General features: G+C 44.8%; 2 protein-coding genes across 9 annotated transcripts in view; one reads left to right on the forward strand and one right to left on the reverse strand.

Annotated features, from left to right (window-relative positions):
- Positions 1-1,197: 1,197 nt before the first annotated feature.
- Positions 1,198-11,931, forward strand: rab3c (RAB3C, member RAS oncogene family). 2 transcript variants are annotated; one of them, XM_061260772.1, is made up of 5 exons: positions 1,198-1,353; positions 5,387-5,614; positions 9,029-9,147; positions 10,785-10,909; positions 11,388-11,931. In XM_061260772.1, the coding sequence occupies exons 1-5, from the start codon at positions 1,336-1,338 to the stop codon at positions 11,576-11,578; spliced, it is 681 nt and encodes a 226-aa protein (XP_061116756.1). In that variant the 5' UTR covers positions 1,198-1,335; the 3' UTR covers positions 11,579-11,931. The 2 variants fall into 2 exon arrangements, with proteins under 2 accessions (XP_061116756.1, XP_061116757.1); XM_061260773.1 differs by lacking the exon at positions 1,198-1,353 and adding an exon at positions 1,753-1,911.
- Positions 11,932-17,111: 5,180 nt separating this feature from the next.
- The window catches only part of pde4d (phosphodiesterase 4D, cAMP-specific), a 103,829-nt gene continuing 93,428 nt past the window's right edge, over positions 17,112-27,512 (reverse strand). For all 7 annotated transcript variants that reach the window (XM_061260764.1, XM_061260765.1, XM_061260767.1 and 4 more), the window contains 8 exons: positions 24,802-24,977; positions 24,443-24,541; positions 24,163-24,327; positions 23,494-23,593; positions 22,119-22,273; positions 20,902-21,024; positions 20,020-20,202; positions 17,112-19,574 (listed from right to left, as the gene is read on the reverse strand). In XM_061260764.1, coding sequence (XP_061116748.1) covers positions 19,062-19,574; positions 20,020-20,202; positions 20,902-21,024; positions 22,119-22,273; positions 23,494-23,593; positions 24,163-24,327; positions 24,443-24,541; positions 24,802-24,977 — 1,514 coding nt within the window. In that variant the 3' untranslated portion in view covers positions 17,112-19,061. The remainder of the gene's footprint in view (positions 19,575-20,019; positions 20,203-20,901; positions 21,025-22,118; positions 22,274-23,493; positions 23,594-24,162; positions 24,328-24,442; positions 24,542-24,801; positions 24,978-27,512) is intronic.

Raw genomic sequence — 27,512 nt, forward strand, 5'->3', positions numbered from 1 at the left:
AAAAACACTGAGAGGCTCACCAAATATTGTCAGGTGAGGTCTCATGCACATTGCTGTGGCCTGAAATAGCGATTCAACACCTTCTAGGGTCAGAGAAACTTGGTTCCGGTTTTGGTTTGATTTCCACCACATTTCCTGAAACAGTTTTGTATTGGCTGGGCGTAATAGCACATTACACCATGAAAAAATGAACATACACACTCCAAAAACTTCTAAATGCTAGCGCAGAAAACGTTTTCTTTGTAATGAATGAAGTAAAGATGGCAGTGTAAAGGCTAGAAGGAGGGGAAGGAGAGAGACACAGGAGAGGGAGAGAGAGCAGGGGGGGCGAGATGGAGGGACAGAGAGAGAGAAAGAGAGTGAGAGAGAGGTTATTTCTCTATTCCTAACAACATATTCCAGAAACACCTGCATTGGCAGGCAGAGTGCTGTTCCATGGTTCCATGTGACACTTCACCCTTCCCACAATGCCCTTTCACATGGGTCCAAAAATGCAAGCCTGGCGATATACCAACCCACCTTCCGTCTCAATCGCCGCCAGACAACCAGAGGAAAAGATGTATGTATAGGAAATGTGACTTCACTTTCAAACACAAGATGGTCTTTTTGCGTAGCCTCGCTATTTGGTGTGTGAATGTGTGTAGAGGCGACACGGATGGGTAGCACTGCCGCCTCACAGCCAGGAGGTCCTTGGTTTGAATCCCGGTCGGCCGGGGCCTCTCTGTGTGTGATTGGAGAGATTGCCTGTCGGTATGAGTGTGTGAGGGAATGGTGTGTGTGCCCTGCGATGGACTGGCGACCTGTCCAGGGTGTATTCCTGCCTTTCGCCCGATGTATGCTGGGATAGGCTCCAGCCCCCCTGTGACCCTGTTCAGGATAAGTGGGTTAGGATAATGAATGAATGAATGAATGTGTGTAGATTTGATTGACAGAAGTGACAGAAGTATATAAGATTTACATAAGTTTTCTATCTACAGTAGTAACTATGGCAGCCGTCTTAAGGGAGGTATGCAAACGAATGAGTTGTACAAATGAATAATTTCACAAATAGGCAAATATGTTTCTAGTTCACCAGTAAAAACAGAAAAGTGAGGGTATTTTGATCATTTGCTTTCCATTTGACCTGTGCTCTGACGCATCTCTCTCTCTCTCTCTCTCTCTCTCTCTCTCTCTCTCTCTCAACCGGTTTGCAGCGTTTTCATCTGATAAAAAGACAATCACCCCCTACAAGACTCGCAACTAACAATGCTTACCATATAAACAAGGATATATTGTATATATTCAGTTTTTTCTTTAGTTTTTTATTATTATTTTGTTGTTTAATTGCGCACATGAATGGATCTGTACGGGAAGGTAAGACGAAATTATACATATGTTTTACGGGGGTTGTGAAATTGTTAACTGAATTACAGTCTGAAAGAATATAGCATCTTTGCGGGTTTATGTTATTTTCACATTCTACAAAAACTACTCGTTACTAGTATAGTAGCTTTGTTGCCTTGTGTGAACAAATCCATTAGTATACATTTATGAAATGTATTAAAGAAAAAAAAAGAAAAAATTGTAAAAAAATCCGGTCTTGTGAGGACATAATAACCAACTAGTAGCCTAATTTGATCAAAGTAAAACAAAATGTTGCATGCTGAGTAATGTAGTTTTAATCGTTGGTTCATTTTCGTGCGAGTTAGCTGCGTGAAACTACAAGCCCCAGTAGCGAATACGGGCTAGGTTCTGTGCCCGGAACGCGCATTCGCAAGCGCGCACCCGTGTAGCCAGTAAGTGGAGGACAGCTCTCGGGTGCTGATTTTCTGAGAGTGCTGAAACTGAAAATCATCCCCATATAATTGATAATAGTGATCTGGAGAAACCGGTGAAGCAGTTTGCCTAAGGAGACACGAAGCACCTATCCAGGTTTGTGTTTGCATTGTTTCTGGGTGGTTATCGGTGTCCGTTTTCATTATATCGTTTACAGAAAGCGATTTATTAAAACCGTTATAGCATGTAGCCAATACAAGTGATTGATGTGCAGCTACTTCGATTTATACGATTTTGAATGGTAACTAATTCAATATACACAATATAAGCGCAAAATTCGCCTAAAGTAGAAATCTGGCGTTTTTACGCACTCCTTTGTCATTCATGATCATGTGGGCTGCTGCATTTAGCAACGTTGCCTATACGTGTTTAGAGCACAGTGAGTCTACAAGTACTAATTAACCATAAAAGGTTTTCATATGAATCATCCGGTATGGAGAAAATAGGCTGTCTTCGTCCTTTCTATCGCATCAAGTGGCAAACCAGAGGAAATACGTTGGAACCGCTATATTACGTGGTCATTGAGAAGTAACAGTTTAGGAATCTTTTACTACATTAATATATGTATCCTAATGTGGTACCATAGGGCCACTTTTAAGGGACGATATAAAAAGGTACATATTTGTACCTATTTGTAGACCCTTGATAATATGCACAGAGAACATGTGATATAGAAGCAGTGAGGTTATACAATACTGTTTTTATGTGTGTGAATGAATGTTCTTACACATTTCAGTGATTTTCCAATGGTGAATATGTCTTTGTTGTACCTTTAATTGGTGTCTGTATCAGTCTGGCTCATTGATGCTACAGCATTATCATGTCATGGAACATGTGGTTGTCCACATGATGTAATATAGTAACACTGTTAAACAACAAAGCAATGTATAATTAACTAGCTTTACTTTTTAAAACAAGTAAGCAACCTTAGTGGGGGTAGGGGGGTTGGGATGTTAACATGTTTGTTAGAACGCAAACACATTCCCCTTTTGTCTGGCTCAGGACTGTGTTGGGTTTGGTTCAGAACAGCCAGATTTAGGGTGTTTGCCATTTGCCTGGAGATCAGGTCAGGTCAGTTCACAGGACCAATCGAGGGCCATCATGAATGTTTGGCCAGTACACTCTCAGAAATAAATGTATGAAAAGTGCCTCAAAAGGTACACATGTTTTGCTTGGAAAACGCACTCATTGTACCCAAAGAGAAAATTGGGTACATTTGATCCTTATTTCTGAGAGTGTATGTATCATTTTTAAAAATAAGTCGCCCCCCAGGAAGAACACAGGCATAGTGTTCCACTTGAGTGTTCGCACAGGTGAGAACACCTGCTGGTGTGACACAGGCCAGTTATGGCCAGAATGCTCACCATTGGATCCCTGGGACTTCCTGTGGAGTGCCCACCCTGGAAGAAGCTGACACCTCACTGGCTGGTATGAGTCAGTCTGTGATGTCAGAGCTGAGGCGTGAAAAAGAACGTCGGACAATAATTTAACATTCTAAGAAGCGCCCTGGCACATAACAGGGTTAATAAAAGAGTTATGTTGTTTCCAAACATTGGTGCCAAAAAATAAAGTAACCATGTCAACAAATGGAGCTGTTTACTTCATGTTTGGCACCGGTGCATCAGCCTACTCTGGTGCTCATTTATCAGACTGAAAGCATTTTATTAAACTCAAGCTCTAAATAGGAAGTCAGTCCAGAAATATCTGAAGACACTGAGACTACACCACCAAGCATCACGTCACCAGTGTGACTCTTCAGACCATACCCAGAATACTGTGCACACAGGTGTGTAGCTCCAGGAGAAGTAAGTCCTTAAGTGGTTTTGTAGTGTACAGTAATGAAATAAATTGGTGCCTGACTCCAGTGTGATTAGACCCTCATTGGTATTCTGGGAGAAAATGCACTGTCTCGTCTGTTTAAATGAACTCGGTGTGGCTCTATTTCTGCAAACATTTGTGACAAAACATAACAGCGTCAGTTTAGTAAAATACAGATCAGGAACTAAAAAGACAATATTTAATATAACGATTAGTCTTTATAACTCAACAAACCTATGGAAATATATAAACATGAATTTTGATGATTGTGTTGTCATGTACTGTACCCAATTCTTTAAGCTTCGTATTTTGCTTATATGATTCTTTAAGTCCTGCTTTCCTTGGTCCACAATAGCATTATATTACATTACAGTTATTTAGCCAATTCTTTTATCCAGCCTGTCCTCAAATACATAACCTTAGGTACTATGAGTCTGACCAGGCTACATATAACCTTACAGTACAATGAGCCTAACTAGGCTACTCATATCCCTACACTACTATGTGCTTGACCAAGCTGCTCATAACCTTACAGCAATATGAGTCTGATCAGGTTGTAAGTCTGATGTGATATAGGTCCACTAAACAAACATGTGATTTGTTAATCAACCATTGTTCAGTTACTTCTGAGGAATAATGAATTCCTGTAGGTGGGGCTCCAGTTGGAGGTGGAGAATCAAACCAGCTCAACCACTAATCTATAGCATACCAGGCACTAACCTATATAATCCTATAGTATAACCCATAACACTAACATATAAAATTCCTATAGCACACCTATAACACTAAGCCATAACATACATATAACAGTAACCTATAACATACTAATACCATTAACCAATAATATACCAATACCACAAGCCTGGAACATACCTATAACACTAACCTATAAAATACCTATAGCTCCAACCTATAATGCTGAATGCTAAAGGCCAGTGCACACCAAGAACACTAACTATACCTGGTACGATAGTGATATATGCATCCACACCGACGAACAATTACATTCATAACATTCAGATAGTAAATAGTCTCTGGGCTATGTTATCTGCCATTGCGAAGGCTGTAAATTTGGTTTAATTTTTATTGGCTGTCATTGATGGTAAATGGTTGGCATTTATATAGCGCCTTTATCCAAAGTGCTGTACAATTGATGCTTCTCATTCACCCATTCATACACACACTCACACGGCAACAGCGATTGGCTGCCATGCAAGGCGCCGACCAGCTCGTCAGGAGCATTTGGGGGTTAGGTGTCTTGCTCAGGGACACTTCGACACAGCCCGGGCGGGGGATCGAACCGGCAACCCTCCGACTGCCAGACGACTGCTCTTACTGCCTGAGCCATGTCACCCCCATTGATTACATCGTTAACGCTGCTGGAAGGAATGTCTCTGAAAGTGATCCCAACGATGTCGTTCATCCCTGTCGTTGTCTTTATAGTTGTGGTGTTGACTCTGCCATTAACTTGAGTTTGATTTTTAAAGCAAAATATTTAGTTATAGTTATAGTTATAGTTATTGTTCTTGGTGTGGCTCAGCCTGAAGATGGCAGGAAACTAATCTCATAAAATGTAGCCCTCCCTCCAGAAGCTCTATAAATGGCATCCGTAATGGAGACTAGCGAGTATAACTCCATTTTATATCTTTAATGCATTTTTTTATCTGTTTAGATCTGAGCTTGGTAGAGCACCCAAAGGGTATTTGCAGCACTCCGAGGAGCTGAGACGTTTGAGTGTCTGTTCTCTCTGCAGATGGCTGCCACACAGGATGGGAAGTTTGGCCAGAAGGAGGGCTCGGACCAGAACTTCGACTACATGTTCAAGCTGCTGATCATCGGGAACAGCAGCGTAGGCAAGACCAGCTTCCTGTTCCGTTACGCCGACGACTGCTTCACTTCCGCCTTCGTCAGCACCGTGGGCATCGACTTCAAGGTCAAGACCGTCTACAAGAACGGCAAGAGGATCAAGCTGCAGATATGGGTAAAGTGCTCTGTGTGTGTGTGTGTGTGTGTGTGTGTCTGTGTGTGTGTGTGCTGGAGTGAATGTGCATGGACACGTGTGGTCTATGTGTGTGTGTGTGTGTCTGTGTATGTGTGTGAGGGTGTATCTGGTCTGTGCATGTGTACGTGTGCATTGAAACGTGTGGTCTGAATGAGTGATTGCGTGCATGTGTGTGTTTGTATGAAAATTTGGTCAGGTCCGTTGTCGCTATTACTATGATAAATAAATATATAACAGAGCTTGCTCTAATGCGTTCACTGGTTGTTGTACCTCACAATTACATTACATTAATGGCATTTGGCAGACGCTCTTATCCAGAGTTACGTACAGTTGATTAGACTACACAGGAGACAATCCTCCCCTGGAGCAATGCAGGGTTAAGGGCCTTGCTCAAGGGCCCAACAGCTGTGTGGATCTTATTGTGGCTAGACCGGGATTAGAACCACCGACCTTGCATGTCCCAGTCATTTACCTTAACCACTACACTACAGGCCGCCCCTATAATTGGGCAAATAACCCAGAAATGGCTGAAATAAATGCTCTTTCAGGCCTCAACCCTACATAATCCCAAAAAAGTATGCGTCTCTACAGACATTTTAAGTGGGACACTTCCGTAACAGAAACTTCAAACGAGACATAGTTCTTCATGACTAATTATTTCAAATCCACAGAATAATGCATGTGATTGTGGATTATTTATTTCTGTAGGTAGCCCACTTTAGCTGCTGGAGGAGAGTGATGAGGGAGAGTAGCAGTACTGATGCGTACTCGTTAGGGCTGAGCGCAGAAGGAGGAATGGCGTGACCTGAACCGCAGTGGCACGGATCAGTCTGCAGGAGAATGCAGGTCTCATATCCGTCTGAACGGAGCGGGGCGGGGGAAAGCAAAGGGAGAGGGATGGATTTCCTGGCGCGCCATCATCCCCACTAGGAGAGGCACAGGGGGAAAAGGTGACACTGTGCGCCCATGCAGAGAGGGAAGAATAGAGCCTGTAGACGCATTGGGAGTCTGTAAAGAATGTTGCACATCGTGGCATTTCTAAAAAAAATACCTTCCAAGAGGCGCTCCATTTCCAGTGAAAGTGCATGGCAGTGTGTGAAATGGTGGGGTGCCCACAAAGCTGTTAGGTGCTTGGTCTCCAGTAAAAGCTCATGTAAGTGTGTGAAATGGTGGGGTCCCCACAAAGCTGTTAGGTGCTTGGTCTCCAGTGAAAGAGGGAGTACCTGTGTGAGAAGGCGCGGTCCGTAGGTTCTGCTCAAGGCTGCTGCCCTTATGAGCTAAATTACATCTTCTGTAATCCACTTTAGAGTCCGAAGCAGTTCATTGTGAGAGAAGTTCGCTACATACCAAACCCACTTACTTAACTCGGTGACTCATTGCTTAGTCACGACCTGTTTTGCTTGTGCTCAATCTAACTCATGTGAGGATGACTATAATCAACGTGTGTGTATCATTTGTGTGATATTCAGGTGCGTTAATTGCGTGTGAATAGCATGTGTGTTAATTATGTGTGCGTTAGTCATCCTCTCCTGACTCCTTGGCTGTAGAGACTGTCGTCAGGAGGGAAAAATAATTAGAGGTTGTCTGATAACAGACACCCGGCTCCAGCCTGCACTGTACTTCCACTGTTCTCGGGCTGCGACTTTAATTACGATTCATTGTTGTGATTCCTGAAATGAGCTCCAGAAGAGTCCCTCGAGTCACAACTGAAGTCTCGACACAACATACAACACTGCCTGGGCCTGCCTGGGGCCAGGAGTCAAACAAGAATTCATGTTGACCTTTCCCTTAGCTAAAATAAATGCACTTGCTGGTTTCCAGTTGAGCATTGCATTACCCGGACCCCGTCCTTTGGGACGAAGACGGCCGCAGTGATGAATCCACCCCTGATTCACAAAAGCACGGTGTGGGAGTCTCACAGGCATCTCTGCCGCAGCACGGAGGCTGCGAGGCGGGGGGGAGCGATGAACACCATGAACACCGCGGGGTCTGAAGAGCGTGAATCTCTACTAGCGTTAGTCATTCATGCAGATCAAAAGCCTCCCCTGCCGCCATTCATTGGAGGATGAAAGGAAGCAGGGCCACTGCCGAAAGCCGCCCGTCACTTGCTAAAGTGGCGCACGGCGATATTGGGCAGAGTGGAACAAGCCAGGGGAAACTGAACGACCATGACGTCACTTCCTCTTCACAGGAAGTGACAGTGCAGAAGTGATTGAAAAAAACAGGAAAGATGAGATGAGAAGAAGGGAAGGTTTTGTGAATGATATGACAGGCTGTTGGAAGTCTTGTGACATCATCTCTGTGTGAGCCATTTCTGTTATGTCAGAAATTCATTCAGTTTTTTCACACGAGAGTAATGAGTTAAGGACAATTTATGGGACGACCAATCTAGCTAAATTTAGATAGTTGTGTCTGTCCATGAGGCAGAGATTAAGGAAAATGTTGAGGATACAAATCTGGCCTTTTTTTGTTACAGACATGACCAAACCACACATATTTTTCACACATCAGCACTTAGATTAAACATTAAAATCTCATTAGCAAGTCAAACTTAATTAACTGAGAACTCAGGTGTAGGATGACTCTGCACACAAGGTGGGTTTCTATTTTGGAAACAATTATCCATTTTAATTAAAATGAGTCTGACCGTACCTGTGTCCATTAAATTTTGCAGGGCATTATTATTTTTTTAAAAGAAAGCGACACAGGCCAATTTCCCTGTAGCTTTCCTGTTGCTTTGGTGGTTCTGCAGTCATAGACTCCCTGCTGGGCGTCACAGCGATACCCAATATCCATGGCAACCCCAGAGCCTGTGATGGGGGTTCTGGCTTTGGTTCTGGATGTGCTGGGAGATAAGGGCCAGGGAACCGCTCTGCCACTCACATGAGGACAGACCCTGTTATCATTTAATGAGTTTCATCAAGAAGTGATTCCTCCCTCTCCTGTGGAGCTACAGACAACACAGGACTGCCAGGGTCAGGATATGAGCCTTCTGTGTGTGTGTGTGTGTTTGTGCAAGGTCCAAAATTGCACTGTTGACACTGGTGTCCCCACAAGGGTACAAATACAAGTGTGTGTGTGTGTGTGTACGAGGTCCAAACCATGGTCCCCAAATTGCACTGTCAACACAGGTGTCCCCACAAGGGTACAATTACAAGTATGTGTGTGTGAGGTCCAAACCATGTTCCCCAAATTTAACTGTCGACACAGGTGTCCCCGCTAGGGTACAAATACAAGTGTATGAGTGTGTGTTTGTGTGGGATATGCCAGGGCAGGGGCAATGCAGTATATTGAGTATTGCGTATTATACAGTTCAAAATTGCACGAAAGCAATTTTCTAAAAAACAACTTTGCTGTGCGTGTGTGTGCGTGCGTGTGTGCGTGTGTGCGTAGGACACAGCAGGACAGGAGCGATACCGGACCATCACCACGGCGTACTACAGAGGAGCCATGGGCTTCATCCTAATGTATGACATCACCAACGAGGAGTCGTTCAACGCTGTGCAGGACTGGTGAGTCTCCGGCCGTGACCTTTAACCTGGAAGCAGGAAGTAATGAGTCTGTGATCTCAAGGGCAGAGCTAATGATCGTGTTGTCTCCTTGGCTGTAATTAACTAAATCACAGGGCCACAAAAATCACAGCTTGCAAAAGCAGCGGCAGATAGGAAACTGGAGGAGACTAGCCCTTCTATCTTATAGTTCCCCAATAATACAAGATATACTTCATTGGCCCAGATGAGTATTTGAGGTGGACATTTGAGCTTTGCATGCTTGAGCAGTCAATCGTGAGCAGTTCCAGCAGGAATATAGCACCGCTAATGCTAACTTGCACTTCCCAAGCTGTATTGATTAGTATTAGCATCAGCTTAATCACTGCTAGCACTCTCTGCAGTTCTCCCTTATTTGTTCAAATATGGTCTGTGATGAATGTACTACGGCTAATGGCTATCCCACATGCTATTGTGGTGCTGTTCTGGAGCTGGAAAGTGTGACATCTGGCTGAAACTCAATACTGTCCACAGCTGAATGAGGCTGTACTGTTATTGTATGAATTATGATTTTGTGCAAGACATCACACATGGAACAGCAGGAAGGCTAGAGACAACAACAGGACCAGCCATGCCAGTAAATATGATTTTATCACAGGTTTTATTTAAGGATAACCTGAGAGAAATATGATTCCATCAGAACCACACAAACTATACATATTAGTAACCTGCTGATTTTAACTAATGTTTGTTTTAATGTGTGAAGCAGTCCCTCTTGATTGATTGATTGTCTGTGACAGCTCACGGTAGCCCTTGTTGTTGCATCTTTAGGAGAAGGCTAACATGGCTTGCACTGTATAGAGAGAACAGTACAGTACATTTAACTGCAGTGAGTACATTCTGTCCCTAACTGGATGCTAAAATGTTAAGAGCAGAATTAACTCAGCATGTTGCACTGAAAAAAAAAAAAACTAGTGAAAAATTCTGTTTCTGTTTTTCATGGGTCTTTTTTTTTTTTTTTTTTTGAGTGTGACCGGATTGGACAAATCCAGCACTGTTTCCATGGTAACCAATCCATGCCTGGGGTAGACAATAGCGTCTGTCAGTGACCCGACCTGCCCCCCCATTCTGTCCGATCCTTTTTTCTTTTCTCCCTCTCTCTTTCTCTCTGTCTCCCTCTCCCATTCTCTCTCTCTCTCTGAATACCAATTTCATTTCTCCAGGTCAGTTCAGGTTCTCTGCTGTCTGAGTCTGGGGGACCCACTCTCTCTGTAGACTCGTTTAATTATTTTTAAATATCACATCAGCTCTTTCTCTTGTGTTTGCATCATTAATTATTACTGTATGATAAATGGAATTGTCACCTCATCTAAAACTGCAGAGGGAACAGTGTCACTCCACTTCAGGATTGTATTTAACACGCCTTAACCTTGTGAAGGTGATGTGTTATGATGTTCTCGGTCATATGGCGAACAGACTTGGGTCAAATGCTCTTTAAAAGAGGTAAAAAGAGCTATTCTACACAGAGCAATTATTCAGCAAACTCAGTAATTCTGCTCTGTGAAATTCCAACAGTGTTTACAAACTCTGCATTTGGCCCGAGTCTGAACCGGAGCAGAGGGCTTGCCCAGTAATGGCTGTGTGGCTCGCTCCTGTCCCAGGTCGACCCAGATCAAGACGTACTCCTGGGACAATGCGCAGGTGGTTCTGGCCGGGAACAAGTGTGACATGGAGGAGGAGAGAGTGGTGTCTACAGCCAGCGGCAGGATGCTGGCCGACCAACTGGGTGAGTGTGCTGCATCTGAGACAGAGGGAGGAGGGAGAGAGAGGGAGAGAGAGGGAGAGAGAGGGAGGGGGTGAGAGGAGGAGGAAGGGGAGAGGGTGAGAGGAGGAGGAAGGGGAGAGGGGATGAGATAAGAGAGGGAGAAAGTAGAGAGAAAAAGGAAGGGAGGAGAGAGTGGTCTCTACAGCCATTGAAGAGGAGGGAGTTGTCTCGACAGCCAATGAGGAGGAGAGAGTGGAGTCTACAGCCAATGGCAGGATGCTCGCTCACTGATCAATTTGCTGAGTGTCCCATGTCTGAGAGGTGCGAAGGGAGAAAGTGAGAGAGAGGGAGAGAGGGAAGGGGACAGGGAGGAGGAGAAAGAGAGAGGAAGACAGGGGAAAGGTAGAGAGAGAAGAATGAGGAGAGAGAGAGAGAAGGAGAGTGAGACTGAAGGGGTGGGAGACAAGGTGACACAAGTATTTTTAACCCCACCCCTTAGGGTTCCAGTTCTTGGAGACGAGCGCTAAGGAGAACCTGAACGTGACGCAGACGTTTGAGCAGCTGGTGGAGATCATCTGCGTCCAGACCGCGGAGAACCCGGAGACAGACCCCGCTGTCGCCACGGCAACGCCCAGCGCCAAGCTCACAGACAACCCCCCGCTCCTACAGCCGCCCGGCTGCGGCTGTTAATGCCCCCCCCCCCCACACACACACACACAACGTGCTGTTGCCATGACACCCAGCTCCTTATATCTAGTCTTATAACTGTGTCACGCCCATATGCATACTTCCATAAGTCCACTGCTCCCAGAGGATGTGCACGTGTACCCAGATATTTTGTGGATATATTTTCATTTTAAAACGCGCCATTAAGTATTAAAACTGAGAGATGCTCGCGGACCTGTGATTGTGTGAAGTACGGGGGTCATTCCTGATTGCTGTCCGCCAGAAAGACTGAGAGAGATCTGAACTGTGAATGGTCCAACTGTGAAATTGTTGGTGAGCTCGTGGATTAAAAGAAGTTTATGTAATGACAAAACAAAGTGGTCATCTTTCACTCCACACTACCCTACTTATCTTAAACATGTTACATTACGGTCATTTAGCAGACGCTCTTATCCGGAGCAACGTACAATAGTTAAATTGGAGGTATGTTGAAGACCCAAGAGGAAAGTAATCACATACTGAAGAATAAATCAACTTTCCAAGTAGCATACCACGGTTGGCAGCTAGAATACCCCAAATACAAAATAATTATACACAAGTGCAATTATATCCTATCGCATACACATGGCTTGCATGGCTAATTATAGCAGTGAGGTAAGGAGGGAAAGGTGCAGCCTGAAGAGATGAGTTTTCAGTCTGCGCTTGAAAGTGGTCAAAGACTCTGCTGTTCTGGCGTCCACAGAAAATTAATTCCACCACCGCCAGAACACACAGCTTTCGTGACCGAGAAGTGCAGGTGTGACGAGGGGGAGGTGCAAGGCGTCCAGAGGTAGCAGAACGGAGAGGTCGGGCAGGCGTAGGCCTATATAGTGTCTCATTAGCATTTGGATCTATGCTGGGGCTGATCCCTTAACTGCCTGGTATGCAAGCACCAATTAACATATGTTAAGTGCATATGGTAGATAGTATCGTAGTTACAAACTTTGCCTCAGACTACAAACTACAACTTCAGAAACCGCGGGAGGAAACTACAGTTCTGCCGCAGGCGGAAACTACAGTACCACCGCGGGAGGAAACAGAGAGAGAAGCTGTTGGAGCGGAAGCAGCTACTTCCCCTGTCATTCGCACAACGCTTTGAACCGAGACCACGCTGGGCCTTCATGTTGAAGAGCAGAGCTCAACAAAAAAAAGCTCACCGCGGCTGCCGGAAATGTAAAAATAATACATATATTGGTTCTCCTGTAGCTACCTGCTCTTTTTAATGAATGTACAAAGAGTGATAGAGAGGTGTTGTAGCAGCCAGATGGGGGTGGTGTCGTGGGGGTGTGGTGTCAAAGTGAGTCAGCGGTCTCCTGGGAGACCAGACTCACCGCTATGCCGTGTGCGGCAGTCCCCCGGTTTTATCCTCCGATTCAATCGCTGTTGCTGGTGGTCAGAAAATGTCCTGGGCACCAGGAAGTGCTGTCCCAGTGGCGGTGATATAGGTGGTGCGGCAGATGCAGTGGCACCGGGGCCGTGGTTTAGGAGGACCCATGTTTCTCCGTGTCTTATATCAGTACGTCCGTTTTTTAACAGGTCTTTTTACAACTCACCGGAAAATAACACAAAGACTATGTTTGCTTTAATAGTGAGGTGTATTTATATATCCTTAAATAAGCAAACTCGTCTCGGTCATGGTTATTACACTTTCTTTGTACAATATGTGATCATGCTAAATTCATACCGTGCGTCTATTTTACAGAAAAAAACGATATTCTATAAATTATTCAATGAAATAACTTGTTGCAGATGAATTAATTAATTCTGATATGCAAAGAGTGCTGCAGGAAAATATGTTTGCTGTTTTCCAGCGTGAACTGTGTTGATCATGAGTTGATAGCTAATCTAATGCGTGAAATATTAAGCGCCATTTAGCTGCCTAGTGTGAAAATGCCCTTGAAGCACAAAAATGGGTTGCAGAAAGAAAGGATAAAAAAGGACCAGGAGGAAAAAAAATCATCAACTACAGGAGGAGTTACGTCCACAATAAGACTAAGTACCTGCAATAAATAGAAATATACTGTTCATTTTTTAAATAATAATGACAAGTTGAATGAGTTGGTCCATAGTTTTGACTGAATTTATACAAATGTTCTAAAATATCGCAAATGATGTAGCCCGTGTCCCAATAACCAGTTACTCATGAGCCAAATAAAATCCAAAGTATTGTCTGTGAAATATCTGTCTAATGGCGCTGTGTGTGTGTGTGTGTGTGTGTGTGTGTGGCTGCCGCTACGGCCCTGTTCTGAATGTTACCCGACTACCCACGACTGGGTACTATCTAGTTACACATTTTCATGAAGTGTAAGTCTTAAATATCAGACCTGACTGCTCAGTGTGTAAGGGAAACCTCACTCTGTCTCAATTAAATTTTAAAATGTGTCATAGTATGTGGCAGTATATATTGCGAAAGCATAGACATTAACGGAACAAATCACGGGATGTTCACCACATCACTGTTATTCCGTCATAAAAAGGAACACATATTATTTAATGCTGCACAAAACTGCAAACACGTGTGTATGTTTGTATGCGTGCTAAACCAGCTGCTGGAGCCGCACACAAAGTATCTGGATAGTCCCAAGGTGATAGCACAATCGCAAAAATGTATGTGCTGATTAATTTTAGAGGAATCACTTCTCACATCTTTTCCCATTAGATCACGGTTTTCCCCCCTGACCAATACGAAAATAATTATCTATAATCTGATAATTATATTTAGCTTTTTTTTTGCACTCTTTGGTAGCTGATACCACAGACCCAGTCAGGATCTGAATATCTGTATTTTCATTTTAATTAATCAAGAGCGTTTCTTTAAAAAAAAAAAGTACGAAAGTCACATGGCAACCCCAATAAAGAGTGCAAGCACACGGTTTTAACGGCTAGAAGACCGGCCAAGCGACGGTAGGTTTTCTATTTGAAGGCATCATTGTCTTTTAAATCCTCCAATTTACACTGGACGTTTGCCCCCTGGTGGAGGTTCAAGGGTAAAGCACGATGAACACAAATCGAGTCTGGAGCTGCGCAAAGTAACGACGTATTGCCATTTGTTGGTGCGTTCAGGATATCCGTTAGTGGTGCTTATTATTCTTATTAAAACCAGACCCCTGTTTCAGGAAGCAGTAATAACTGACTTAGCTGGTTTAGCGCACTGAGTGGAACTGTTCCAGGTTTTACTCAGTGCAGTTATCGTTAATCCTGCTTTGTGAAACATCTCTCTGACCTATCCACAGTGTATTCAGCCATCTCACCCAATGCATCCTGGGACAGCCTCCAGCCCTCAGCGACCAGGAATAAGCAGGTTAGAAAATGGATGGCTAGATGGATCTAATATGATGTATAATTTGCAGCCCTGTGATCGACAACAACAATACTACTACTACTACTACTACTACTACTGCTACTACTACTACTACTGCTGCTGCTGCTGCTGCTGCTACTGCTACTGCTACTACTAAAAAAATACTACTCATAATAACAATAATAATAATCTTAAATATTACTATTACTACAACTGTTAATAATTTCTGTAAATAAAATACATTGTATTATGATATACAGTACATTGTATTGGCAGTCATGTTTACAGATAGAGACAGACAGACAGACAGACAGACAGACAGTCGATCATAGCAGAAGCAGAATCAACCCATGCGTTTATTTCAGCTGTTGCATATAAAAAGTAAACTTTCAATTTTATTAATTTAATTTAGTGAAGGATTGCTGATCTACAGTACTGTCTCATTAGACAAGGAGTCCGTTTAAATAAGCATGTGACCATCTCTGAATCCTCCGGGTAGGTTGGTATCCTGGAAGTGACACGACGCACTGGAAAAATCAAATAAATACATGTTGTTCTGGAGTCATTTACAATTGGTTCCCCTTTTAAACTGTAAAAAATGGAGAGAAAATAATGGTGTACAGGATTGAAAGTCTCTGCCTGTATTGGTCCAGGTTGGCAGAATCTACAGTATGTGTCAGAAAAGATGCTCCTATCTGGAACACATCCAGGAGGCTGTTTTATTAAAGAAGCAACCCCCCCCCCCCCGCCCCTCCACCCCCCCACCCCAAAAAACAAAACCCAACCTTCCAAACCCACCCTCCACCCACTCCTGTCCCCATTCCGGCCGTGCAAACATCCACAGAAGCTAAACAAGGGTCAAAGGTCAAAGGTCGATCAGAGACTAAACTACCACAAAGGCGGGGTGCCGGGGGACCCTCGGAAGCGCCAACCACTCGGCCCCGCCCCACTCCGATCCGTCCAATCACAGAGGCTTGTGCGTTTTTCGTATTGCGTTTTTTTTTTTTTTTTTTTTTTGTTGTCTGTGGTGCACACTCCACAGGTGACATGTCCACCAGGTGCACGTTCCAGAATATTCTCAGAGGAAAAAAACAACACGGGAACACGGTCCCGGGCGGTTCCAGAGCAGGCTCCGCCCCCAGCGTTCCATCGTTCCACGCAGCGGTGAAAAGGAACAACCAAAAATGCGCCTCAGTAAAAAAATAAAAGTAAAAAATAAAAAACTGGAAAATAAAAACACATCTTTAAGGCTAAGGCACAGCCCCTGGGGCCTGATACTCTGTCTGTCTCCTGCTCCAAAGGCGAGAGGCTTCCCAAGGCCCGACATACTGTCACATTACTGTACACTGTATAATAAACATTCTCTCAACAAGAGTAACATAATACAACAAAACCATCGCCATTAGGGATGATATAATACCGGTCTGTCATTTACAATAAATGCACTAATAATAATAATAATAAAAGGCTGTAAACAGAAGAACAAAACAAATATTTGCTAAGGTCATCCGGTGAGTGGTTGGGGGAGGGGGGTGGTTCAAAAAAAAAAAAAGTAGTGACATATAAAATGTCAAAAAAATACACACAAATATTTTCCATTCCTTCATTCTTCCATTCAAGTCTTTTCCTCCTCTGAATGTACAAAAACAGCTTACACACACTCGGAGCATAAATAAAGATATGTTGATATACAGTAGAAATAAAGGTATTTGGGTATATGGGGTAGACGGGTACAGTATTTGGGTACAGGGAGGGAAGGTAGAGGTACAGTATTTGGATAGTAACCTGCAAGTCTCACCTTCTCTCTGCTACAGTTAATGCTGCACAGTACCACTTTTTAACCCAGAAATGTTAAAAAATAATATTTGCTATGATGACAATGATGATGATGATGATGATGATGACAAACAATAACTCACATAACAATGGACATATGTTATTACTGAAATGTAATGCGCTTAGGTTCCTCTTATCAGGTTTGGCAGGTAAAGCAATAAAATAAATGCGATATTAAAGGGATGAAATATTAAACATCAGTGCACTCATGAATCTGGTCCAACTGGCAATAAAACGAATCTGTGAAGCTCATCTTCTTCACCAGAAAAATACAAGCGTATGCTTGTGTGTGTGGAGCGGTCGACGACGATGATTATCCAATGGCAAAGACCAAAAGTGTTGAGTCATCATTTTGGCTTGATGTATGTATATGTTTAAATAATAAATGAAATGTGTTTATTATAGAAACTAAAAGAACAGATGGCGGTGTGAACAGCACACACTCAGTCTCAGACAGAAAACTTGCAAGTTACTTTTTTTTTTACCACTAAGGAGCAATGGCAGATGATATTGTTTAAATATATCTCCATAAATGTATGTCCTAAATAAAGGAAAATCTATAAAAGTGTGCCATTTTTATTTACAAATAAAATGTAAAAAACTGAAGAGGACAAAACAGCGCAGTTGCTGTCTAATTTTACTCTGTCAGGTTTTGTGGAAGACTTGAACTTCATGAAAGTGAAAAAATCCTTCCTTCTCTCTCCCTCTCATCTGTCAGAGCAATTGGGCATCAGACGACAGATCAGTTTCGTATGAGCATTAAAACAGCATCTACTCTCCCTCTCTCTACTGGGATCTCCAGGTGTTTACTGGGAAGAAAAGAGGGGCCAAAGCAAACAGACTATTTTAACATGGTGAGCCACAGAGAACTGACCACCCACCAGCCTACTGCCCATCTACGAGCCTATAGCCCAACTACCAGCCCACCGACACACCACAGGTGCACAGCTGAACCCACGGCCCCCTGCGCAACCACCAGCCTAACGGCCTACTGCTCAACCCCCCTCCTACTGCCTAACACCTGACATACTGCTCACCCATCAGCCTACTGCCTAACACCTGGCCTACTGCGCAACCACCAGCCTAACGGCTAACACCCAGTGTACTGCCCAACCCCCGGCCAACTGCCCAACCACTGGCCTACTGGCTAACACCCGGCCAGCTGCCCAACCACCAGCCTACTGCCTAACCCCCGGCCAACTGCCCAACCACCAGCCTACTGCCCAACCCCCGGCCAACTGCCCAACCACTGGCCTACTGGCTAACACCCGACCAGCTGCCCAACCACCAGCCTACTGCCCAACCCCCAGCCTACTGCCCAACCACCAGCCTACTGCCCAACCCCCAGCCTACTGCCCAACCACCAGCCTACTGCCCAATCACCAGCCTACTGCCCAACCACCAGCCTACTGCCCAACCCTCAGCCTACTGCCCAACCACCAGCCTACTGCCCAACCCTCAGCCTACTGCCCAACCACCAGCCTACTGCCCAACCCCCAGCCTACTGCCCAACCACCAGCCTACTGCCCAACCCCCAGCCTACTGCCCAACCACCAGCCTACTGCCCAACCATCAGCCTACTGCCCAACCCCCGGCCTACTGGTCTCCTGCGCAACTCCCAGCCCACTGACCAATAGTTTTGAGGAGAGAAATGGAAAATAACAGCATGTGAAACAATAGAGAAGGAAATATATTTAGAAAAAATAATGATCAGAAATATTCCTGAGTGCAAAATCGCAGGGGAGCCAGGCCTGGCCAGTGACAGCAGTCAGTGAGCATGGTCAGTGAGCATTGTCAGTGAGCACGGTCAGTGAGCATGGTCAGTGAGCATGGTCAGGTGGGCATGGCCAGCCATGCGTGGGTCGTCGTGTGTGGTCAGTCGGTGTGACCAGCCAGGCATGGTCATTCAGGTGTGGTCAGTCGGTGTGACCAGCCAGGCATGGTCATTCAGGTGTGGTCAGTCGGTGTGACCAGCCAGGCATGGTCATTCAGGTGTGGTCAGTCGGTGTGACCAGCCAGGCATGGTCATTCAGGTGTGGTCAGTCGGTGTGACCAGCCAGGCATGGTCATTCAGGTGTGGGCAGTCGGTGTGACCAGCCAGGCATGGTCATTCAGGTGTGGGCAGTCGGGCACGTGTCTGCTGTGAGGCGTATTTAAAGATGGTGGAGTGCAACTTGCGCTTTGGAACCGTTATTAAAAATCTTTAAATAAGAATTACAAACATAAACATGATGAAAGCAAACCAACAAAAATAATCTTCACAAGTCTGTTATCGGTTTTGTCCTTTTGCGATTCCCAACATACATTCCGGATGCGGCTGTCCTCCAGCCGTTACGTGCCTGCAGGTTTGTCATACTCCTCTTCCTCCTCCTCCTCCTCCTCCTCTTCCTCCTCCACCACGACTGGCTCAGAGGGGACCGCCTGCTCTTCCTCGTCGCAGACCTCCTCCTCTTCCTCGGCCTGCTCGTCCAGCGGGATCTCGGTCGAGTTCTGCGTGCAGATCGTCTTCGAGTCGCTGCAGCTGTTGTCCTCTTCCTCCTCCTCCTCCTCATCCTCCTCCTCCTCCTCCTCTTCCTCCTCCTCTTCCTCGGCGTGGCTGCCGCTGTCCTTCTCCGTGTCCGACTCGCCGTCCTCCTCCAGCGTCAGCTCGAACTGGAACTTGTCGGGGGCCCCGGGCCGGGCCCCGTCAGCCGGCTCCAGGGTGGGGGACGGGCTCTGGGGGATGGTGGCCTGGTACCACTCCCGGTTCTCCTCCAGGGTGTCCAGCATGTCCTGGGCGTCGGGGTGCACCAGGTCCCCCCACGTCTCCCACAGGGGGTGCACGATGTAGTCTATGAACCCCACCTGCAGGGGGAGACAGAGAGAGCGAGAGATTGTGAGCTTCACTATACTATATTGGACACACGGTAATAGATTGAATCTAATTATATTTAACAGTTGTTAAATGTTACTTTACTATCCTGTTGTTTTTTTTGTGTTGTTACGATTGATTGATCAATTGCTAATAAAGCATTTGAATTTGAATTTAATAGAGAAATATAGAGATAAAGAAAGACAGATTATCAGCTAGTTGTTTGTTATCAGTGTACCTACTATAACTGTGTATCTATTATTATTATATGAGGGGGGGTGAGAGAGAGAGAGAGAGAGAGAGAGAGAGAGAGGTGTGCTTCTGTCTGTCTGGTGTTTAAGTGGAGAACACAATTAGTTTAATTTTCTCTGGGATGATAATGACTGAATCGTGTGATTAACGCAGTGGGTTCAGCAGGGCTCGGCTGCGGCCGCTCACCTGGCTCTTCTCCACCGAGGCGTTGTGCTTGTCGCACATGGGGCTGATCTCCATGCCGCGGTCGCGCTCGCGGTCGCCCTGGCTGAAGAACTCCTCCATGATGCGGTCGGTCCACTGCCGGTACAGCTGCAGCGGCTTGGTGGGGTTGCTCAGGTCGGCGCAGTGCACCATGTTCTGCAGGACCTGGGGAGGAACGCAACCGTCCCGCAACCGTTTCCTCCACCGTTTTACACCGCCCTGAATCCAACAACCTTCCGAAAGCCCTTAATCCCACCCTGAACCATCGATTCAGCACCCTGCTGAAGATTCCAGCCTATTCTGCCCAAGAGTTTTTGACACTTACATTTTACATTTTTGTAATTTGGCAGACGCTTTTAATCCAAAGCGACTTACAAGTGCTTAGGTTCTTCCACAAGCATCACATCCATAACTAGTAAAATACACATGAAGTGTTGTTCTAAACATATAGTCATCATAAGTGCAATTTTTTAATTTTTTGGGGGGATAGGGATAGGGGTAGGGATATCAATAAGGGGGGCAGGGGAAATCACTTTCAGCGGGTCAATCAGCTGACCAGCCTATGTTGTCAGTGAGTCCACCAGTTTGACCATCAGCTTACTCTACCAGCTTAGCCAACCTTGCCCAGCCTTACTCAGCTAGAGACCGACTCTTACCAACCACAGACCAGCCATGACCAGCTAGAAGTGTCGAAAAACACCGCTTAACACGCTGGTCATAGCTGGAATTTTCACCGGGGCAGTCATTTGCCAATGACAAGCCTTCCACTCTCAGTAGCTGTTCATAGCTGAGATCATTGTTCCTCAGCATATGTGAAATGGTCCTGATGGCCTGTTAGCATTGATGGTGGGGCAGGTGTCTCACCTGTATCCTGTCTGAGTAGTTGTCCAGCAGCAGCACTCCTGAGCTGGTCACCTTCTTGGTCTCCACCATGGTCTTCAGGTCCGCCAGGAGGTTCATGTGTTTGGACATGTCAGTCGCGAGAACCTGGGGAGAGAGAACACTGAGTCACAGACCGGGACCAGAGGCAGGAATAGCAGGATCGAAGCCGTAACGACCTGCTGAATTAGCCTGCTGAAAAGAACAGCTCAAACTAAGTTTTGAAACAGCTGGTAGCTGCTTAACCAGTTCAGACCAGCTCCCAGCTCAACATTGGTTTAGCTGGTTAACCAGTTCAGACTAGCTCCCAACTCAACATTGGTTTAGCTGGTTAACCAGTTCAGACCAGCTCCCAGCTCAACATTGGTTTAGCTGGTTAACCAGTTCAGACCAGCTTCCAGCTCAACATTGGTTTAGCTGGTTAACCAGTTCAGACCAGCTCCCAGCTCAACATTGGTTTAGCTGGTTGACCAGTTCAGACCAGCTCCCAGCTCAACATTGGTTTAGCTGGTTGACCAGTTCAGATCAGCTCCCGGCTCAACATTGGTTTAGCTGGTTGACCAGTTCAGATCAGCTCCCGGCTTGACATGGTTTGACCAGCACAAGCTATGTTTTGAAACAGCTCAGACAAGCTACCAGCACTAGCCGGTTGACCAGCTCATACCCAACGACACCAGCTTATGACCAGCTTGGCCATGCTGGTTGACCAGCTCATACCCAACGACACCAGCTTATGACCAGCTCATACCCAACGACACCAGCTTATGACCAGTTTGGCCAGCTCATACCCAACGACACCAGCTTATGACCAGCTCATACCCAACTACACCAGCTTATGACCAGCTTGACCAGCTCATACCCAACTACACCAGCTTATGACCAGCTTGGCCAGCTCAATTTTCACGTTGGTAAAGCAGGCAGTATTTTACAGCAGGGTAAGCAAGGCACAGTGTCACCGTTCCATCATATTTTATTCAGTATCTTTGAGAATGATTAAGTTTACAATTTTGAGTATAGTTTGATAGCTGGCTAGCTATCCATGATAACATGCTCTGAGACCATTTTTAACTAAAACCCAAATTCATTTTAATGAATGTGCAATACACAGTTGACGTGCAGGGTCTGAGGAGCATCTGACAGGGGCCGGTGTTAAAGGTGCAAGGCGGGAGACGATGAGGAGAGACAGGGTGAGGTACACTCACGATGTCGATGACCATCTTGCGCAGGGACTGCCTCTGCTTCTTGCTGAGGTTCTGGAAGATGTCGCAGTTCTCCTCCTGCAGGAGCTTGAAGCCCACAGCCAGGTGGTGGTTTTCCAACACGGAAGCATCGTTGTACATGAGAGCCAACTCAGAGTCTGAGAGAAACATACACACACGCACACGCACATGCACACACACACGCACACACAAAAATACACAATAGAAGTAAGGTTGTTACATGAACCACTCTGACTGGATCATAACTTGTTGGTTTTCACAATCAAATCCAAACCACAGCTATTAATCTAATTTACAGTGTCCTCCATAATGTTTGGGACAAAGACCCATTATGTCTTGATTTGCCTCTGATTTGTCACAATTTTAGATTTGGAATCACACAATTAACATGTGGTTAAAGTACACATTCTCAGATTTTATTAAATGTTATTTTAGTTTCATCATGTAGAAATGACAGTTTTCTACATAGTGAAAGCATAATAATGCGCTATATTAAAATCTGACAATGTGCACCTTAGCAATATGTGATTAAAAAAAAGAAGTACAGAGGCGAATAAATAAATGATGGGTCCTTGTCCCAATCATTATGGAGGGCATTGTATAAACACACAGACAGGCACACAGTAAACATGTCCTGTGCAATAGCTAACGAGAGTAGCCCACCCCCACCACCCCTCCCCCCATATCAGTCTCCTATGAGGATAAAGCATGCCTTCTAAATTAATTTACCCCATACCCCCCTCCTCCCCCACCCCACATCAACGTAAGAGCGTCACATCGGAGGTCAGAGCGAGAAATCTCATTTACGAGGACGGTGGAGTGAAAATTGATGTGCCCGTGTGGCATCATCGGTAGATTCCTGTTATATAATGTGATATATATAATATAAAACAGTACTCAGGGCTCTTGGCCTGAGTGCAGATATGTTGGAGGAGTGTGCTCTTTAAGCCTGTTACCCTGGCAACCAGGGCCCGATCCATTTGTCCTAAGAAATTTACGTGGAGACCGAACACCCTTTGTTTTTATTTAGAGACACCCAGGGACACAGATTGGCTACCACAAAGACTGTGGTGCTAACTGGCTAAAGCAACCACCCACCAGTGCTGACTGGCCAAAATAAGTAAATAATAATCAGTGCTGATTGGGTGAAACCTCCACTCACTGGTGCTGATGAGGGTTGTCATCTGAAATATGTGAGGGGGGCATTTCCTAATAAGGACAACTTCCTGTATCAAAGTTTAACCTTATGGCTGTGTCATCAGAAAGGAAATGGAGAGGTGGTCTCATTTCTGAACGCGCTGATTGGCCAAAATGAATAAATAATACTCAGCGCCGATTGGGTGAGACGGCCACTCACTGGTGCTGATGAGGAACTGGTTGGAGACGCCGGGGTGGTCCACGTCGTGAATGGCACTGGCAAAAATGGCGGCGAGAATCTCCAGGTCTGTGAACACCGCCTGTGAGCAGACAACGAAACGTCACAGAGCTGCATAAGGCTTCGTCAGTCAGCAACGTCACAGAGCTGCATAAGGCTTCATCAGTCAGCAACGTCACAGAGCTGCATAAGGCTTCATCAGTCAGCAACGTCACAGAGCTGCATAAGGCTTCATCAGTCAGCAACGTCACAGAGTGACCTGTAATGATGACTGTACGGTGTCGTGCAGTAAGTACATCAGGCTATTGTAATTAAAGCAAACAGCATACACCTGACCACAATTTGGAGTGCCACAGCAAAGGGTCTTAATGCTTATGTAAATTAGAGTTTTCAGTTTTGCATTTTGAATAGATTTGCAAAAAATGTCTAAAAAAATGTTTTCACTTTGACATTATGGGTTATTGGGTGTAGAATGATGGGCAAAAATTGCTATTTTATTGCTTTAAAATTAAATCTGCAATGCAACTGAGGATGCAAAAAATTTAAGGGGTCTGAATACATTCTGAAGCCACTGTGACAGGACCGTACGGTCAGAAATCCTTCATTAGTAGCACGGCAAGAGGTCAAAGGTCAAAGGTCGGAGGTACTAACCTCTAATCCAGGGGTGGACAGCAGTACATGGGTAGACTGTGTGACATCTGCAGCATGGATGTTGTTGTGATACGCAACATCACCGTGGTAGTGGTCTTCTAAAGTCATCAGGTAAGTTATAAAGGTGTCTAATGGAATTCTGAATGTTTTCAACAGGTCTCTTTCCTGACAACAAAGACAAAGTCCAAGAAAACTATCAGCAGGGGCAGGGTCGACACAGAACAGCAAGCACATTCTGTAAACGTGAAAAACCGTTAAAACAGATGAATAGACTTCTTACCTGGAATATTGTGTACATTATAACTGTTAAGGGTCTGTTCCCTGAAAACTCAGAGACTTTAAAAACATTAAGGCCCCATTTGTTTATGTCTTCTATCTCCTGAAAAAGAGAGACAGTTCAGTTTGTCAAAAAGAACTCACTCACAATATACTAATATCACAGGAACATCTGAAAGATACATGAAGATATCTGAATTCCCCAACACATTGAATTCAAGGCCACGGGATCTCAATGCATTTAACTGAATGATTGTGCCCGAATTACAGTGAGTGACCGAGGTCCCCTCCGAACACACACCGGTCCCCCAGCTGGATCTAGCCCCGCCCAGCGGAACAGAGCACGCGGCGTGGGCGAATCACCTTGGCCAGCTCGTCCTCCGCCTCGGTCTTGACACCGAAGCGGGGGATGTTGGAGTTGGTCAGGCTGGAGCTGTGGGTCAGCTTCTTCACCCCGCTGATCTGTGACATGGGCCTCTTCTTCTTCTCCTTCTCTTTCTGCGTCTGCGGAGACGGCATCTCCACCTCGTGCTGCTTATCTGAGGGGCGGGGAGAGAGAGGGCTTGATTATGACATCACAGATAACAGAGAGCTCCACTATGACATCCCTATATCACAGAAAAGACCTTCATTATGACATCACAATATAATAGATACTGAGAGAGCTGCATAACATAGAGTGAGAACTTCATTACGCCAACAAAGCATCAGAGAAAGAGAGGGCGAGAGAGAGAGAGAGAGAGCGAGAGAGAGAGAGACTGAGCAATTCTATATTTATCATATGCAAAAACCAGGGTTGCAAAGTGCTACAACACGTCGACCAGAGCTCAAGATCAAGGAAATGCGAGAGAATAAAAATTGGGGCTTAAGACATTTTTGAAAAGTGATCATTGGGACAGAAAATCTTATGTCCAATGGAAGACTGACCAAAAGTTTAAAGGCACAGAAAGTGAATGCACATTCCACTGTAGTTTTAACCTTGTCCTAGGGGTAACCAGCAACCAATGATTAGAGGACCCAGAGACCGCGTCACCATATAACCTGTGGTAAGATTTTACAGGGATTTTAAAACTCACTGGTTGCCAGTGAAGAACGGCAACTTGTGTATATGCTTAGTCAGAACACAGGCTGCTGCATTTTGGACTAGTTGAAGACAAGATACAGCTTGCAAGCCTGATTCAGGAAAGCAAACAGAACATGAAATAGCACGGTGACAGAAAAGTATGAATGTTTTCTCAGTGTCCTGAAGAGACGAGACACATTTGATTCTGGCAATAATTTATTTAATGGAAGAAGCAAGTTTGAGCAAGTTTAGAGAGAGGGGTTTGATGATATATAGCAAAGGACCAAGAGTTTTTGCAATTCCACAGAAATGATAACAAGACTTTGGTTTTGTCTTCATTCAGATTAAGGAAATTGAAATATATCCACACCTTAATGGCAACAAGACAGATAGCTAGACTGACTAATCTACTGAGATAATTGCATTTCATTGCCCGGTACCATCTGTGTGTCATCAGCATAAAAATTAAGATATGTTAAAATGTTGTATTAAAAGGCCCAGGGGAAGCATATGAAGTAAAAATAAAATAGGGCCAAGAATGGGGCCTTGAGGCACCCCATATGAAAAAGGAGCAATTGGGGAGAGCATATCACCAACAAACACTGAAAACAAGATATTTAAAGATAAAGACAAGATAAGGTTAAAAACAGTGAAGAACAGTCCCCAATATGCCGACCCACTGCCTAAGCCTATTCATTAGGATCTCATGATGAACTTCATCATCAGCCGCAGTGAGATCCCGCAGCAATGGAGAATGAATCAGAGTCAGAATGCATTAGAATGGCAATTATGCAGCATAAGATGGCAAATGTCATACAAACATTGCTATGCATTTGTGTTCTCCACAGAACAGTTTCTGTTCTTTGCCACTGACAAAAGCCTGATTGAAACTTTTTTTAAATCTCATTAGCCTCCGATATATCTAGTACATGTTTTAAGAACACTTAGAAATTAAATGCAATTTGGAGATGGGTCAAAAGTGACTACAGATCGCTGGATCAACGGCATATTTTTAAAGAAGAGGCAGAATAGAAGAGGCAAAATTAAAGTGGTCAGGAACAAAATGTGAATGGAGGGATTCACTCATAATGGCGAATAGACAGGGGCCAACAGTTCCTAAAACCCACTTGAGAAAAAACATCAGGCATGGCATATAAGGGTTGGAAGATCATTTCAAGTGAAGAACCTTACTTGCAGCATCACTGTGTGAATGCTTTGTTTTAGCAGGGCGTGAATTAAGTCAGTATTACTGCCAGGTGGGGATAAGTCTGTGCAAGTAGGAGAAAATGGAAATTTGGCTGTGACATGCCTTATTTCAACAGACAGTGTTCACAGCTCATGAAGGAAACAGGAGTAACAGAGAGAGCACCGCTAATAGGGAAATCAATAGTAGGAAATTAAAACTTCAGATTATACTTAATTAGACCACTAAAATAAGCGGCTCTCGCATATGTAGTTTCTGAATTTGAGTCAACAGATCTTTATGTGCTGGTGGTGAACCTGACATTTTCGGCTTTCCCCTACCACATTCCCTTTTCAGAAGGAAAAATCCCCTGTTCAGCCCAGGGGATGGAGAGAGAGAGAGAGACAGAGAGGGGGAAAGGGAGAGCATGCTGCTGTAACTCCACAGCCGGAGAGAGAAAGGGAGAAAAGAGAGAGAGAGAGCTTCAATATGGCGTGAAGTGTCACAGCCTCACAAGAGACCTCACTGCGACACTGAAATATAAACTGAGCCAAACTATGACAATCCAGCAACACAGAAAGGTGCCATTTTAAAACAGATGCCTCACACAGAGATTCACCGCGACAGAGAAGCACTCTTCACTCCCTGTGTAGCCACGAGCTCCTCTATGACATCAAAAGGAGTTTACTGTCAATATGACATCACAGATAGAGTCACACTATGGCATCAAAAGTGTCTCTGCAACTAAGCTTTGGACACGAAAACTGAGGTCAGAGACAGTTTTGTAGTCGGTATACCAAGGCTGTCTTCCTACACCGAACACCAGTC

The sequence above is a fragment of the Conger conger genome, chromosome 11, assembly GCF_963514075.1.
Source record: "Conger conger chromosome 11, fConCon1.1, whole genome shotgun sequence".
Taxonomy (NCBI): domain Eukaryota; kingdom Metazoa; phylum Chordata; class Actinopteri; order Anguilliformes; family Congridae; genus Conger; species Conger conger.

Excerpts from the sequence above, each read along its gene's own strand:
- rab3c (XM_061260772.1), top strand. Across the intron at positions 5,615-9,028 it reads GGATCAAGCTGCAGATATGG|GACACAGCAGGACAGGAGCG; the intron begins GTAAAGTGCTCT and ends GTGTGTGCGTAG. Across the intron at positions 10,910-11,387 it reads GATGCTGGCCGACCAACTGG|GGTTCCAGTTCTTGGAGACG; the intron begins GTGAGTGTGCTG and ends CCCACCCCTTAG.